The sequence below is a fragment of the Equus quagga genome, chromosome 4 (assembly GCF_021613505.1).
Source record: "Equus quagga isolate Etosha38 chromosome 4, UCLA_HA_Equagga_1.0, whole genome shotgun sequence".
Taxonomy (NCBI): domain Eukaryota; kingdom Metazoa; phylum Chordata; class Mammalia; order Perissodactyla; family Equidae; genus Equus; species Equus quagga.
In genome coordinates this window covers 100,916,287-100,933,181 of record NC_060270.1, presented here as the reverse complement: position 1 = coordinate 100,933,181, position 16,895 = coordinate 100,916,287, and the positions used below count along the sequence as shown (strand labels likewise).

The following is a 16,895-nucleotide window of genomic DNA, read 5'->3' as shown; positions in this document are numbered from 1 at the left end:
TGAATATGCTTTACTTAAGAGTACAAAGTGAGCTGTGTCTTGAGCAGGAAGGATATATGTACCTCTGCATTTTTGTTTGTATCCCTTTCCTGTGGACTTCTAATTGTTTAGGAGGCTGATTCTGTCACCCAAACTTCTGGAGACTTAAGTGGAAGCAATAAATGGGATGTGTATTTAGAAGTGTTTCAGGAGTAAAGATGTATTTAGAAAGGTGTCAAAGATGACTTTAGAAGGTTGTCACATTTGGTGCTCTATTTAAAAGGATATCCAAGATGTCTTTCAAAGAGTGTCAAAGATAGAGATGTGGTCCCATAGGCAAGAGTGAACTGATGGCTTACCTGGACAGCATTCCAGTGTTCAAAACTGACCCTTAACACAATTGACTTAGTAAAATTTAATTCAAAGAAAGCAGAGTGACTTAGTTAAGCAAAAGAAATGTTAAGTAGCCTATTTGAAAGAGAGAACTTTGAAGTCTAGGCTGAAGTAGAGTGGGAAGAGACTTTTGGTTCTAGAATTCTTGGAGAGTAGCTATTCTCACCACCATCATCATTTTACATATGAGGAAACTGAGACAGGGAGGTTAGCTGACATACCTCAAAGTTTTTAACCTGTGGATGAACTTTGGCCGCATCATGTGGAAGAAGACTGGAACATTGGCAACTGTTTGTGAACTGAGTTCTTCTCTCTCCAACTTCTATACTGAGTGTCCTTTGATGGTTTTATTGTTACTTTTATAAGAAAACGAAATTCATCCCCACTGTGACCTTGAGGTGATGTTGAAATAACAGGCTGTGAGCCACAACCTTGCAGCCTTGTTGGGTAGCGTTTTACAGGAGTATGTTCTCAGATTTAATCATTCATTTATATTCGTTCCCTACCTCTCCTTTCTTCTTCCTCTTCCTCATCCACCTCCCCCTCTCCCTCCCTCATAGTTTTGTGAGAAGAAACTATCTTGGTTTAAAATAAGTTAGAGTTCAAGTCTAAATATATGATAATTAACTTCTCTTGTGGGAAAAATTTTTTTCTATTTTTTAAAAGCTAGGTCATTGGAAGGTCCAATCATGTGAAGAGAAACTTAAATATGTATGCAAGAAAAAGGGAGAAAACATGAATGATTCAAGATCTGATAAGATGTGTCCTCCAGATGAGGTATGTAAAACCCCCGTGTAAATTTTTCTAAGCAGTATTACACCTTCTTGGTTAGGGATGGTAGCTGAGACTTAAACAGTTGAGACATGGAAAAATAGAAGAAATTACTAGCTTCCGTTCATTTGCGTTAGAGCAATCAAGAGGGCAGTGAATCATAATATGTTGGCATTCTTACAGAAAAAAAAAGAGTTATAGGAGAAAGAGTTACCTATTCGTGAATTTCTATAAACATGTATATGATTACTGTCCTCAATGCTGGTATCTTTACTTTCCCCACTTATATTATTCCTGTTCAAAAGTAATTCAACCAACAACTTTGATGAGCTAGGTGCCAGGGGTAAAGAGAATTAAGACACACCTTCTGTCTGACACAGGCTTATAGTCTTGTGGAGGTTATCCATGAAATTGTGTCCCACCCTCATCACGTGTATGAATTCACTGGCCATGTCCTTAATTTCCATAAGTTGTGAGATGTTATCAATGTAACAGAACCTTGCTTGTCAGAGGGGGACATCATCAAATCTGGAAAACACTGTGATGATATTTCTCCTCTGATTTAGGGCTGGAAGAGACATGGAGAAACCTGTTACAAGATTTACCAGGATGAGGTCCCTTTTGGAACCAACTGCAATCTGACTATAACTAGCAGGTGTGACCATCAGTAAACATGTACTAGTGAGCTTTTAACTCTGGGTTCCTTTGCTAAATAATCTTCCTGAGAAAAAGATGCATCTTCAGTTTATACAGTAAGTCAGTCATTGTAAAAACTCTTGCTAATTTGACTCTTGTTTTGTAGATTTGAGCAAGAATACCTGAATGATATGATTAAAAAGTATAGTAAATCTCCGGGAAAATACTTCTGGACTGGCCTGAGAGATACGGATTCACGTGGAGAGTATGGTTGGGCAAGTGTTAGCGGAGTAAAGCGGACTGTAACCTTTTCCAACTGGAACTTTCTTGAGCCTGGTGAGTGCATTAGCCTTTAAAATAGTAGAAAACAGTGACTTATGAAATGCAGCATTGCTCCCAAATGTATTCTTCTGACCTTTGAAATGGGAGGGAAGTGATGATCTTCAGGATTAGAGTCTATCTATGGAACCATAAAGAGAAGCAGTGACTATATCTTCCCTATTTAATCCTTGGGAATGACTCAATAAAAGAAGCTAGAAAACTCAGTTCTCAGAAACCACCACCTAATGGCACAAACCTAGAACCACAGTGTATTTTTTATCTTTTCCATGTAAGTCTCAAATAGAATCTAGAAAGCTTCATTGTGAAGCACTTTTCATTTTCATCTCTCTGCTTCTTAACTTCTTTCTCCAAAATTGAATGTGTTTATCTCTATGGTTGAGAATTAAGGAGGCAATATGTTGTAGGTATTATTTATTCTGAAAGTTAATTCATCCTTCTTTAACCAACTTGAAGCATTGACCATAATTAGCCATAGAATCAGAAGATTTGACTCACAAAGGACCTCAGAAGTCCCTTTTGATTTTAGAGTTGAGAAAACAGAGGCTTAGAAAGGTGATTTACTTGACAAAAGGTACCTGGTTATTAAATTGCTAAAATCCAGATCTCCTTATGTCTAATGCAATACTTTTTAGATGATTTTGGCTTTGTATAGGACAGCAGTTATAAAGCATTTGACTTTTCTCCCTTTGAATTATTTATATTTTCTTGTGTTTGCATGATGTGATCATGAAGACCTTTTTTTATAACACGGAAATTAGAACATGTGTGTAATTAAACACAACATTTGAAATAGAGAATTCCCACAAAATTTGTAACACATGGTCATCATCATAAATGTGAGTGGTATTGATAATAACAAAGTCATCTTTTTACTTGTAGAAGATGAAGGATATAGATGCTAATCCTGGTTAAATCTTGTCTTAAATTAGAATATTCTAACATATAAAACATGCGATTTCTTTTATAGACGCTCAGACATCTTAGAGTCAATGTCATGTTCTTCATGGATAAGCCTCAGTGGTTGGAGAGGTGCTCAGGAAGGAGTTACAATGGCTATTCTCTCAGTCCTATAGCCAGAAAGACTGCCATTAAGCTCTCTTTGCCATTATTACTCTCAGCCACAGCCAGTGTGGTCTATCATGGACAAGCCATGAGCAGCGGGCAGAACAGGGGAAAATAGCTCACCCATCCAGGGTAACACAGCGTTGTTTTTCCCAGTTCCTTGTTCCTCTTGCTGGCCATGTTTAAGTATGAGACATGAGACCACATGGCTTCCTGTCTGGTGGAATGAAAGTTGCCTTCATTACTTTCCAGTGTTTGCCCTTCTTGTCCTCTACCCAGTTCAGGCAGTGTGCTGTAATGGAAAAGGAGCATGGCATTTTGCCAGACAAATCTGGGTTCAAGTCCTGACTGTGCCACTCACTAAATATGTGGGCACGTCACTTATTCTTCATTTGGAAAATGGATCCGACAGTACAAACTATCCTTTAATGTTGCTATAAATAAATAAAATTCTGGCTACCATAAAATAAATAGTATGTTACCACATACCTCTTTCTACTTTTATTATACTGGCCCTTCCTTTGGATCTAATCTGGGGGCGTTTTGTTTTGAGGTTTACTAAATTGCTTAAAAATTGTTCAAAGTTGCTAAGCTAATACTAACCATTTAGGCTATCCTGAGCAGTGTAGTGTCTTAGGGTACGGCTCTGCACACAGACCACCTGGATTCCAATCCTCAGTCAACCACTTACTAACATGTGACCTTGGACAAGTCACTAATCCTCACTGTACCCCCGTATGACAATAGAATCCACTCTCTAGGTTTGTTATGAGTATTATTTAATCCTTTTAGAATGGTACCTAGCAAATAGTAAGCCCCTCTGTATATTATCATCATCGTCATCATCATCATCATCATCATCATTATGAACAACATGGTTTTTTCCTATTGTCTCTTCCCATTTTCGCTCAAAGGGTAGAGACACTCAAAAACATTTGGACTTTACTTTTAAAAGGAGATTTTTAATTTAACTTTCCAATCCAACCCCAGCTTCTCCAGGTGGGTGCGTAGCTATGTCTACTGGAAAGTCTCTTGGAAAGTGGGAGGTAAAAGACTGCAAAAGCTTCAGAGCACTTTCGATTTGCAAGAAGATAAGTGGGCCCGCTGAGCCTGAAGAAGCAGCCCCCAAGCCTGGCGACTCCTGTCCTGAAGGCTGGCTTAGTTTGCCCTCAGGTCTTTCTTGTTATAAGGTAAAGTAACATTCTCATTCCATCCCTCAATGAAGTTATCTTTCTACTCTCCTAGTCCATGTCCTTGTACAAATTATGTTCCTCCCCAGACACATATGTTACCTACCAAAATGTGTGGAAGCACAGAGTCCTCATCAGGGCGTCGTTGAACCTCTGGTGTCAGACAGCTCATCCCCACATAAACTAATGTCCCACCTGAAAGAGTAGGACCAGAGCCAGAATTGGCTCTTCCTTAGGGTTCTTTTGTTGTGGGAAGAGGGTGAGTTGCATGCCGTGCTGACACTTTGCTGGTGATTCTCACATCCTTCTAATTTTTATTGTCAAATAAAGAGTTTTATCACTTCTTTCAATGTAAAAAAAGTTATTTTAGGGTTCTTTATACGTCTTACCACTCCAAAATTCAGTGGCTGTGACAACAAACATTTAGTCTCACGTTCACAAATCTCTGGGTTGGCTAAGGTTTGACTGATCAAGTGTGGGCTTGTATGGCCAGCTCTGCTTTCAACTGCGGGTCAGCTGTGCTGGGCTCCAGGGTATGAGTTGGGGTCTACTGCCCTTCCCTCTAGGGCTCAGGCTGAAGGGGCTTGTTCTTCTCCTAGTCAATCACTGGAGCCCGAGAAGCACATTTCAGGCCTCTGCTCACTTTACCCGACTAATGTCTCAGTGACCACAGCAAGTCACATGCCAGGCTCCAAGTCAAGGTATAGGGAAGTATGGTCCGCCCAGCAGGAGGCCATGGCAAGAGTGTATATCATGGGAAACTGAAGAATCGGGACCAGCAGTTCAATCTACCATTGTGTCATCTGCTCCTCCTCTTTTTATTTTGAAATGATTATGGTTCCTTTGGCATAAAGTTAGTCATCACAAACTAAAGCAACAGTCCAAAGTGGCAAGTTTTGTTTTGCCACCTTCTGTCAATGTTCAGACACCAGTGCAGTCACCCCTCTGATTCTTCTTCATCAGAAAATAGTCCTGTACTGGGGCCAGCCCAGTGGCGCAGTGGTTAAGTTCACACATTCCACTTCGGCGGCCTGGGGTTCACCAGTTCAGATCCCAGGTGTGGACCTATGCACTGCTTGTCAAGCCATGCTGTAGCAGGTGTCCCACATATAAAGTAGAGGAAGATGGGCACGGATGTTAGCTCAGGGCCAATCTTCCACAAAAAAGAAAAGAAAAGAAAATAGTTCTGTACTTGTGCAGGTCTCAGTGTATTATGTTCAAAATTATGTTGCCAGCACATTTCTTTGCAGAAGTCCACTCCTAAACCATTCGTATGTATGCTTTACAGCTTTACCTGCTGGTTCAGTTTGTCTCTCAAGGTCCTAGGAATGCAGGAGGACATGGTATCTTGTTCTCCAGCCTGGCTGAGGAAGGTCATCCATTTGACAACAGTGGCTGGCACCTGTGGTGCTCTTTAGTTGACACTTTCAGCAGGACCTGACTGTGTCACAGTATATGTTCATTTACCTATGTCTTCATTCCACCTATAAGAATCCACTGCAGGGGTCCACACATTTGACTGTAATTGACTTTAAAATTAGGACTATTTTATGATTATACCAGAAAACAAAATAACATTATATTTTGTTAAGGTGTTTCATGTAGAAAGAATTGTAAGAAAGAGGAACTGGGAAGAAGCTGAGAGATTCTGCCAAGCGCTTGGGGGACACCTTCCTAGCTTCAGTCATGTGGATGAAATAAAGGAATTTCTTCACGTTTTAATGGACCAGTTCAGGTAATACGTTTAGAGTGAGATCTTCTACGATAAATTTGATGTCATTTAGTTATTCAGCATTGATATGTTTTATAAGCCATTGCAATTTTGGTGTGATGGTGGAAAGAGGATTCCTGGACAATTTCCTGATGTCCTTAAGGACAATGTGGAGAAATATGGGCCAAGTGATACTATCATAGGGGGAAAATTTCTCTGAAGCTTTGGGGAGAGTCGTTAGTATGAGGGCCTTCAACTCCACAAATTCATTTTCTTCTTCCATCACTTTTCTGAACCAAAACGAAGACCCGAATCTGTAAATCAAGGATTCAGGGTATTCCAGACAAAATTATAGAAGAGAAATCAGCATTTGGATATATCCTAGTGAATTCTTTCCTGATCATTTTGACTCAGGCAAACAAAAACCTCAAAAAAAACAGCAAGAAAATAAACAAAACACAAAGAAAATTTAACTAGGCTTCTTCTCTAGGACATTAAACGTAAGAAGAGATTTTTTAACTGGACATCTAAAGAGTTTTGAGGTGGAAAATGTTTGCAGTGTATTACTTTTAGTTCCCAATTACATTGCCTTTCATTTGTGAGGATAGTAATTGGTTTATATACCACCTGTGCTCCCTGCTTGAAAAGAAAATTTCAAAGACTTATTCCAGCAGAGAGATGAATAAAAAATCAAGAACACATGAATAAGTAGTTTGTTTTAAAAGAATTGGAAGGAAGAATAACATAAAAACAAAGCCTCAAGTCTAGATAATGCAATATGTGTAAATTATAAAAATAGAATGAAATTATCCTAAATCCCAAAAGAGAAATAGAATATTTTCATAAAACTTGGTGTTTAACTCTGTTTACAAATAAATAGTGGGAGGTAAAGTGAGAAAACAGTTGTGAAAAATCAAAGTACAAATTCCTCATTTTACCTGGGAATCATATTTAGAAACACAGAGTATGTACATTTCTAAAACCTTAAGATAATGTGTAGTAAAATGCAAAAGAGTGTGTTCATCTAGTAAATGGGTGAAAAAAAAAGACTCACATGAAAAATTAAAGAAATGAAATAAAGAAACTGAAGTCCAGCATAAAGCAAGATGGCGGAAGACCAAATTTTTTCATTATCAGTTATGTTTAGTCCGGGTCTGCAAATTTCTTCAATAATGGAATCCAACTATATGCTGTTGAAAGAGACCTAAAACAATCCAGCCCAAAGAGTATGATGTTGTTTTCCTGGAAGGAAAGGGCCACAAAGTGTTTCAAGATTGAGAACTTTTGGTAAAAATCCATATTTTTCACATCTCTTTAAAAATTAAAACAACTGGCAACATTTTCATATTGTGGCAATAATTAGTGAATCCTGAGTAGCCAGTGGTCCTCTGAGATGGGGCATCACTCTCCAATTTGCTCTGGTTCCTAATTTATTACTCCTTGACCCACTTCACTTTCTTATGTTAGGTGCTTGTCCCACATTAACCAAAATAGCAATTGAGTTCGTAATCACAGACTTCATGCAGCAACTAAAATGGTAAAAGTAAAACAATGGGCAAAATATATTGTGCAAATGTGAACAAAAAAGCTAGAGTCACAGTTTTAATGTTAGATAAAATACAATTGAAGTAAAAATGCACTAAACAGGAAAATGAGATCTATTTCTTACTGACTAAAGATGCAATCTAAAAGGAAGTTGTAATATTCAAGAACATTTATGTACTTAAATAAAATAGCATCAAAATATATAAGGCAAAAATATTTATTACATTAGTGAAATTTTCCAATAAATAACAGTAATGGGAAACTTTAACACTCGTCCCATTCATTGATAAATGAAACAGGCAAAAAAACAATATAGAGCATGTGAATAGTATAATTAAGGTTGATTTAATAGTATTCTCTGTAGTTTACAACGTCTGAACATACTTACTCTTTAAGCTCTTTTCCTATATTACTTACAATAATTGATCTAGTAGGCTAAAAAGAAAATCTCAAATACCAAAGTGGTATAATTATACAGGTTATATAAGTGAAATCACATCCTATCAACTTATAAATTCAGTGTTTTTAAGTAACACTTTTGGCAAATAAATCAAAACTGTACAGATGATGATAACAGCACTCACTCTGAAATTGATGAGCTATAGCCAAAGCTATAGTTGGAGGTACATTAATATCTTTAAGGGCTTTAATTATTTAACAAAAATAATGAAAATAAGCATTCAACCAAAACTGAAAATAAATATCAACATAAACATAAGGAAACCATAAGAAAGAACCTGATAAAGATAAAAGTGAATGACTGAATTAGAAAAGCAGTAGAATTGACAAATCCTAGAGCTGTATCTCTGGAAATAAAACAACAAAACAGGAAAAAAAATTTACTGATGATTAAATTATGAAAATGAAAAAGAAAACACAGTTAAAATGAAACCTGAATATGGGATTATAAAACCCATTTAATGGAGAAATTTTTTAATTGGTGAGAAAACTATGTATAATTATATGCTATTATACATGAAATTATTAAAATGAACAATTTGTAGGGAAATACAAATTAGTGTACAATTGATTTGATAAGTAGAAACCCAATAATTCAATAGCCATGGAAGAAATTGAAAACATTGACAAAGAATTTCTTCCAAGAAAGAGATGGGAACTATATGGTTCTGTATGTGAATTCTTTGACATTTTATAAAAAAAGATCATTACCACATATTTCAGTAGTGCAAGCAAGAGCTTGTATTCCATTACATAGAAACTGTTGCAAGCGTCTGCTTTATTTCTCAATTCTGATGTCAAAGCTTGTCAATAATAGTGCAGAGAACACTTACAGACCCACCTTGTGAGTAGACTTTAAAAAGTAAATACTAACAAGTAATATAATAACAAACACCTATATAGTAGTTATGTGCCAGATAATGTCCTAAATATTTTCTATTAGCTCATTTAATCCTTACAACAGCCTATGACATAGATACTATTACTATGCTCATTTTATCTAAATGAAGAAACACAGACACAGAGAAGTAAAACAACTTGCCCAAGTTGTTTTTACAGCTAGTAAGTAAAAGATCCAGTAGTTGAACCCATTAGAGCCCACTTTCTTTTTTTTTTTATTAAGATTATGATAGTTAACAACCTTGTGAAATTACAGTTGTACATCATTATTAGTCATGTTGTCCGTACACCACTTCACCCCTAGTGCCCTCCCCCCACCCCCCTTTCCCCTGGTAACCACCGATCAGTTCTCTTTGTCTATGTGTTAACTACCACCTACGAGTGGAGTCATACAGAGTTCGTCTCTCTCGGTCTGAGAGCCCACTTTCTTAATCCACTACATTATAGTACCTCAAAATAACACACTTTGGCCATGTAGGATTTCTTCTAAGAATACAAATTTGGGTCAATACCAGGACTCTATGTATCAAGTCTAATATCATGCAATCATCTATTAATAGGTGCTGAAAATGCGTCTGGTACACTTCACCATTCCTGGGTTAATATACAAATATAAACTTAACATATTTAATTAATATTATTAACATGTAGATTCTTATTAAATTAAGAGTAGAACATAGCTCAACCAATAGCCATGTACTACTTAATGATTAAACATTAAATCCATTTCCATGAAAGTCAGAAAAAGGTCAAGATCCCTATTGTCATTATTGTCATTGATCTTTAGAATTTATCCCTTGTGCATTAAGATTTTTTTAAAAAGAATATTATAACATGTAAATATAATATATTAAGTGAGGGGAAGGCAAGTTATAAGAGAGTAAAAAATATACTATTTAAATTAAAAAGTAGACTGCAAAAATACATAAAAAATAATCATTGTTACCTCTGGGAGATAAAATTTTGAGTGACTTTTTTAAATGTTTGAACATTCTTCCACATTTTCCTGATTTGCATTAACATACCCACTATTATATTTTTCTCATTAAAGAAAGTAACATCTCACTACAGTATACTGGGAACCTGATGTAAAATACAATACCTGTGTTCCATACGTATTCGTTTATTAGGCATCTATTGTAGAATTTAGGGTATTCTAGACTTCATTTTCTAGCATTGGAAATTAATGTACAAAATTTAATTGCACACTAGCCTAAGTTAATTTGGATATACTAACTGTTAGGTTCTTAGCTACTCCCCACAGCCTTGAGATTAGATTATAATGAATGCAAAACTGAGACCAAATCCTTCCGCACTTACAGACATTTATTAAACATTCATTGAAGCAGACACAAAACATTTCATACAACCTGTTTTGTAAGCTTGACAACATCCCAGCAGTCTGTCCTTTTAGTGTTCCAGCCACCATCTTGCATGGAAGGTTCATTTGAGGCAAACGTGACAATACTCCAGGGTCAGGATTCTGTTCCCGTTGTAGTCCGTGTCAGGCAGTCCCAATCACCTGACCCGTTGACTGGACACGGGACCCTTTAGAGGTCAAGCGCCAGACTCGTTTCTAGTGGTACAGGCTACCAGCCTCACCAGATTCTAATACCCTTTCATGAAGGGTGAGAGTGTCTCTAAAAACTTTAGCTTTTCCCCATATCTTGAATAACTTCAGTTTCGCCAGAGAGAGCCCATTTCTACATCACATGATTAACAAGCTTCTAATTTCACTGATATAAACTCATTTCTGACATTCACTCTGCTAATGACCAAAGCCTCAGGTGGCCTTGGATCACAAACGTCCCTGTGGTAGCCCCCTCTGGAGCAAGGCCTTTCCCTTACCCTACTGGTTCTCCCTGAGGTGAAAATTTCAAGCAGGGCATCGTCTTACTGGCCCCTAGATCTTAAATTTGACACACACAATATCATACTGTCTAGGCTAAAGTATTTTTAAGTAAAATACTGACGTAAACAATTGAATTTTTGAATGGCAGCAAACAAGAGGTTGGGAACCTCTAAGTAGACAGGGGACCATGGATTAGTACTGAGCAATGAGGTTGCAGATGTTTGTGGAAATCAATTGATGGAAAGTGGGCTATCATATATGATACCAATGATCATTAAGAACTGCTATGTACTGGGGCCGGCCCGGTGGCACAGCAGTTAAGTTCGCTCGTTCTGCTTCTCGGCCGCCTGGGGTTCACTGGTTCGGGTCCTGGGTGCAGACATGGCACTGCTTGGCAAAAGCCGTGCTGTGGTAGGCGTCCCACATATAAAATAGAGGAAGATGGGTATGGATGTTAGCTCAGGGCCATTCTTCCTCAGCGAAAAGAGGAGGATTGGCAGTAGTTAGCTCAGGGCTAATCTTCCTCAAAAAAAAAAAAAAAAAAAAAAACTCCTATATAGAGTAGATTACACTAGGAAACAAAACTAAAGCCTGAGAGGTAATTAAGGAATTTTTCTTCATTTGTGTCTTTGGTTCTGTTCACATTTGCCAAGTTCCCCCCACCCCCCCAAGTAAAAAATAATGCAAGTTCATTATGTAAAATTTGGGAAATATAAAAAAGGATAATGAAGAAAATAAAAATCACCTCAAATCCTAGCTCCCAGTTGTAAACTTAGTTAACATTTAGTGTAAATCCTTTCCATTTTCTTCCATTCCTATACATGTTTATTTTCCATAGACTGTACAATGTTAAACTCTTTTCTAATCATGAAAGTAATGCATATTGAATTTAGAAAACAGAAAACACAAAGAAAAAGAAATCACCATAATCCTTTCAGTCATCGGGACCGTATTTTATTTGTACTCTCATCCCAGCAGCTAACACAATGCCCTATTAAGCAGACTGTGTTGTCTGCTTGATACCTGCTCCGTGAATAAAGAGATCATTTGCCGACACTGTATTTAGAAAGACAACATATTCTAAAACCAATCTTGTGACCATGGCTTGAAGGGAAGAAAGGAAACAAACCCATTTCTATCAGAAAATGATTCTAAAGCCTACTCCTTGAACACCTTAGCTTTTTATCTCGCGAATTGACCTTTCTCAGCAAGATGTCCATGGCCCAAATTGTGTATTGCGTGCCAAAGAGTTAAGTCAGCTTACTGCTACACTTCTCACAATCCAAGTTCCACATCTCTATTTGTATTTCAATGAAAAGGATTCATGGTGCACTGAGTCATTAAGGCTCTAAGATCTTTGCAATTCTTAATGGCAGCCCACCAGGGAAAGCCATTGTAGAACAGAAATAGTCATAGGATTAGAGAAGAAAGCCTTGTTTGCAATGCCATTGCTGCTGTGTGCACTACCTCCTGTGCTGTGGCATGAATGGATTTAGATATAAATCTGAGGCTTTGCAGACTAAGCACCCTCATCAAATAGTATTTATTGAGGGTTATGGCTGAGATACCGTTTTCCTTAGAAACAAGAGGCAACAGGAAATTTGACTGAGAGTAAGAATTTTAACACAAATACACATGGCAACCTTTCATGCAATGTCTTCTTAACCTAATAGCCTTAAAACCGTATACTTAGTTCTTGGAGTAGAAAAAATTTATAAAGAGAGAAAATTTCAGTTTGATTTGATTTCCCAGTTATGATCCATATTTTTCCCTCAAATTTTCTAAAATCCATGTTAGAAGCATGAAGTGATTAATGTGACTTTCAATTTCTTCTCCTCTTTATCTGCCTACAGATAAACCAGGTCAAACCAGGAATAAGTTACAATTGAAGAAATATTTTCCACATCTTACCACACACATACAAAAACACCAATTAGCTATTATTTTCTGTATTTATAACCCACTAATGAATCTCTTGAAATGGAGGCTGAAATCTGTAAATGTCTGGGCTGAAATGAAGTTCAATCTCAGAACGTAGTGAAGAAATTTTGGACAATTAGGCAAACTCTGCTCTCTAGAAAACTGTTCTCTGAGACACAGCAGAGGAGGAGGCAGAAATGGGATTGAAAGCAGGTTTCTTAGGGGGAAGAAGTGAAGCTGAGAGCACTGGGCAGACAGGTTGGGGACGTCTCTGGAGAGGCTTTCAGTAGAAGCTGACTCGAGATGAAATGCAGGTGACGAAAGATCTTTGATCATCTTCCTGGTTGTACTGAAGATTGTGTAAAAAAGATAAAATATCTAATGCTTACTTTAGAGAAACGCAAAATTCTAACCAAATTCCCCAGGTCCAAATATATAATGTGCAAAGATTTGAAAGAAATGAAGTTATATCCCCAAGTAAGTGTTAGGAAGCAAACTTAACCTCCTCTTTATTTTAGCCATCTGACTTTAATTGTACTGTGTGTGGCAATTATCTAGACTCTGTGGTTTAGAAATCCAGCAATTGGTAAGAGTGATAAATTTGGAAGCCCATAAGAAAGCTCTGATTAGATGAAAATGCAAACTGCAAATTTCTCTTACAGCCACTAAATTCAAAGTGGATTTAATTGTCTCCACTAGATTTATCTTAGGTCTACAAATTGATGATCTTTCTCTATGAAAGAAAACAGTATAACAGTAAAAACTGAAAGGGGACAGTCCTCATATTCCATTGCCATAAGTTGAAAAGCTTCACGTTGAAAAGATGAAATAGTGTTTATTGGTATTAAAATAATGAAGGAATGTTGAACAAAGGAAAGAGATAAAGAAAAGCAATTATTTTATTAAAAGGTGAGAAATTAATTTAAAATTAAGTTTGCTGTAGCCCTTGATTTACTAGCAAATTTTTTAAATGCAGACATTATATTTCCCAGTAGTCTTGTAGCTGCACATTCCTGTAGTCCATGTATTCTACTGAGCTTGAGAATGGGGATTAATTTTAGATGTGGATCCTGCCCATTCTCTAATATGTGTTATATTTCTATGCTATAACATTTATATATGTATTGTGTATGCATATATAATATACACTGATATGTACTGATCAATACATACCACATGCCATCAGAAGGTTAAATTATATGGGAAGTGGTCTACCCATTAAGGCCTAAAAAGGAAAATACATTTTAGAGAATATTTTCAAGTGGGGTTAGAGGTGAAGAAATCTTTTTAATGGTTCTATCACTTTTGTTTAGACTAGCAATATCTCCCTGGCTAGAGCATAAGTTTAATTGAGGAGAAAAAATCAGTTCCAATGAATGTCCCTGCCTCTATATGTTGTTGGACATATTCTTCCTTGAAATGCCTGACGTTTCTCCTCTCAGCCAGTCTGAACACTGGCACATGGTAAACTCTCAGATGATGGCTCAAAAGAACTTAACCATCCTTTGAAGACTGTCTTTTATCCTACTAACCTCTCAGAATGTTTCCTGACTCCCTGCAGTCCACAGTGAACTCTCCTTTTTCTGAACTTTTGTAGCACTTAAAATGTAAACAATTTGAATATCATTTGTTGTCTTTCAAAAATGGTCTTATATTTTCTTTGCTCATGTATGCCCTGTCTTCCTGACTAGATTATATGCCATTTGAGGGTGGATATCAGTCTTGTACTTTGTGTCACCATTGCACCTAGCTCAATGCCTTGTACATAGAAGTAGAATAGTTATGAGTGTTAAATACATTCACTTAAGTGATTGCTTAATTATATTGGTCTGGTATAAGCCATGGAGTTTGGCATTTAGAAAATACTTGAATACCTGTTTACTTGAAACTAAATGAGCAGTGGGAATTAAATTATTTTTTTAAATCTTGTTTGATAAAAATTTAGCCAAATGGTTTGTTGTGCGTTTTAAAGAAAAGATATTTGATAGTGTTACAGACAAACGCTTTAAGGAAATGCCGTTGTTGCATTTGGCTGTATCTGAAAACTTTGTCTAATATTGAAGCTCTGCAGTAAGTTTGGGTTAATCACACACGTTTTTTTCCTCAAGTTCAATGCAGAATAGTTTTTGCCTTTTATATGAATAAAATAACTTAAAATTTAGTTTCAACAAGTATGATACTTTTTCAACAGCTACCCCATATTTAGCGTTTAGTTTCATTTCAGAAGACTTTTTTATAGAGCTTGAAACTGTGCTTTTCAGTTAGTGACAAGGTCTTCTGAATAAACTTAAGTATTTTAGACATGTGAATGCTAAATATTTTTGCCAAATTTTTTTTTTTTTTTTTTTTTTTTTTGGCCTGCTTTCTACCTAGTGGCCAACGTTGGCTGTGGATAGGTTTGAATAAAAGGAGCCCTGATTTAGAAGGATCCTGGCAATGGAGTGATCGTACACCAGTAAGTTTGAACTTTCTTGTTTGGGGTAGTATGGAAAGAATATTTGTTTCAAGAACCAGAAGTTGATTGTTAAATAATACATCCACATTCCATAGAACCATTAAAATTATGTAGATATATCTTTATTGAAATGGAGATAGATTCACCTATATGAAGTAGGGGAAAAACAAGTTACCAATCTCATTTTTATTAAAAAAAAATACCCATATGTATAGTCTCTCTATATATAGTCCAAAAAATATAAAAGTATAAATATATAGATATAGTGGTCATCTTTGGGTAGTACAAGTGGTTTTTTCTTTTTCTTTGTATTTTTTTTCTTTTTTTTTCATAATGAGAAGCTTTTATCATCTAAAAATGTAAGAGTTATGTAAAAAAGAAAACATCTTTATTGGGGGGAATAATTTGTTTGGAGGGAACCTTAAAAATTATTTCAAATGTTTACATTATCCTAAAGAGAGATTTTAAGTAACACTTTTAAGAGCAAATTATTCTCAAATATTAAATATTCGCTCCACATTACCATTGTGTCAATTCATCGTGTATTCTTTCTAAATGTAAAATTCCTTGACTTTCATTTTCAAATTGGAACATATCTGAGAATACTTAATCGAGCAGCTAGCTTTTCAACACATGCAAAAAAATATGTCTTTAGCAAGCTCCCGATACTCTGTGACTCCAACTGGGAACTTAATACACCGTTAACCTCCACTTTTGAAACTGTGGCTTCCTTTCTTTGGAAACTGATGACATTATGATGTTTTCTAAGTCCCCTCGTGATTTAGCATCCTGATATAAAAAAAAAGAGATGAAAAAGTTTTCCTTCCATGGCATATGAATGCGCTTGAGTTATTAAAGCTGCCTAAATTACATCTAAATTGCAAACATTTATACATCAGTCTTAAATTCTCAAGCCTCTCTTGTCTTTCAAGGTATCTACTATTATCATGGAAAATGAATTTCAGCAGGATTATGATATCAGAGACTGTGCTGCTGTCAAGGTCAGTACAATGCTGCAAAATCTGCATATTTAAAAAATAAATCTGGCATCGCGTACAGTCAGGCAACAGATCCATGGGTTGCCTTTTGTGTGTGGAGCATGATATTAGGTGCCATGGGAGGCAAGAAGTAGACCGATGGCCCCACCCTCAAACAACCTAACTTACACTTAATTTGAGAAGATAAAATTCGTATTCAAGAAAGATGGTTCTTATGACTACATAGTAATAAACTTCAAATGAGTAGGCTGAAGAGGGCTAATGAAACTCAGAAGAGGAAGTGATTCCTGTGGACTATTTCCAGAAAGAGATGGGACTTGAATTGGACCTTAAGGATGGATAGAGTTTGTACAGATAGGATAGGGTAAGTCTTCCTAGTGGGGAATGGAGTGAGGAGGTGACATAAAATAAAAGGGAGTGGAAAGGAGGGGCTGAGGCAGAGAGGAGAACAGAATACAGATCAAGAAGTTTTAGTTGGCGCTGTGGTTGAAAACAAAGTTGGGAAATTAGACTACTGCCAGATTAATGAGTTTGTGCATTTTTTGGTAGGTAACAGAGCATTGTTAAAGTTTTTTCACATGAACTAAGGAGGGTGTGAGATTCATCTTGAGACAGATTTCAAGGTGCAACGGATAGGACCGGAAGACATAAAAGACTAGTCAGGCAACTTCCTTTGCAGAAT

The 16,895-nt window shown here is 36.5% G+C and overlaps 1 protein-coding gene across 2 annotated transcripts in view; it reads left to right on the top strand.

Moving 5' to 3' along the window:
• The window catches only part of LY75 (lymphocyte antigen 75), a 129,912-nt gene that overhangs the window by 26,365 nt on the left and 86,652 nt on the right, over positions 1-16,895 (top strand). For both annotated transcript variants that reach the window (XM_046658363.1, XM_046658362.1), the window contains exons 9-15: positions 1,039-1,149; positions 1,710-1,798; positions 1,946-2,115; positions 4,174-4,373; positions 5,966-6,108; positions 15,134-15,215; positions 16,148-16,216. In XM_046658363.1, coding sequence (XP_046514319.1) covers positions 1,039-1,149; positions 1,710-1,798; positions 1,946-2,115; positions 4,174-4,373; positions 5,966-6,108; positions 15,134-15,215; positions 16,148-16,216 — 864 coding nt within the window. The remainder of the gene's footprint in view (positions 1-1,038; positions 1,150-1,709; positions 1,799-1,945; positions 2,116-4,173; positions 4,374-5,965; positions 6,109-15,133; positions 15,216-16,147; positions 16,217-16,895) is intronic.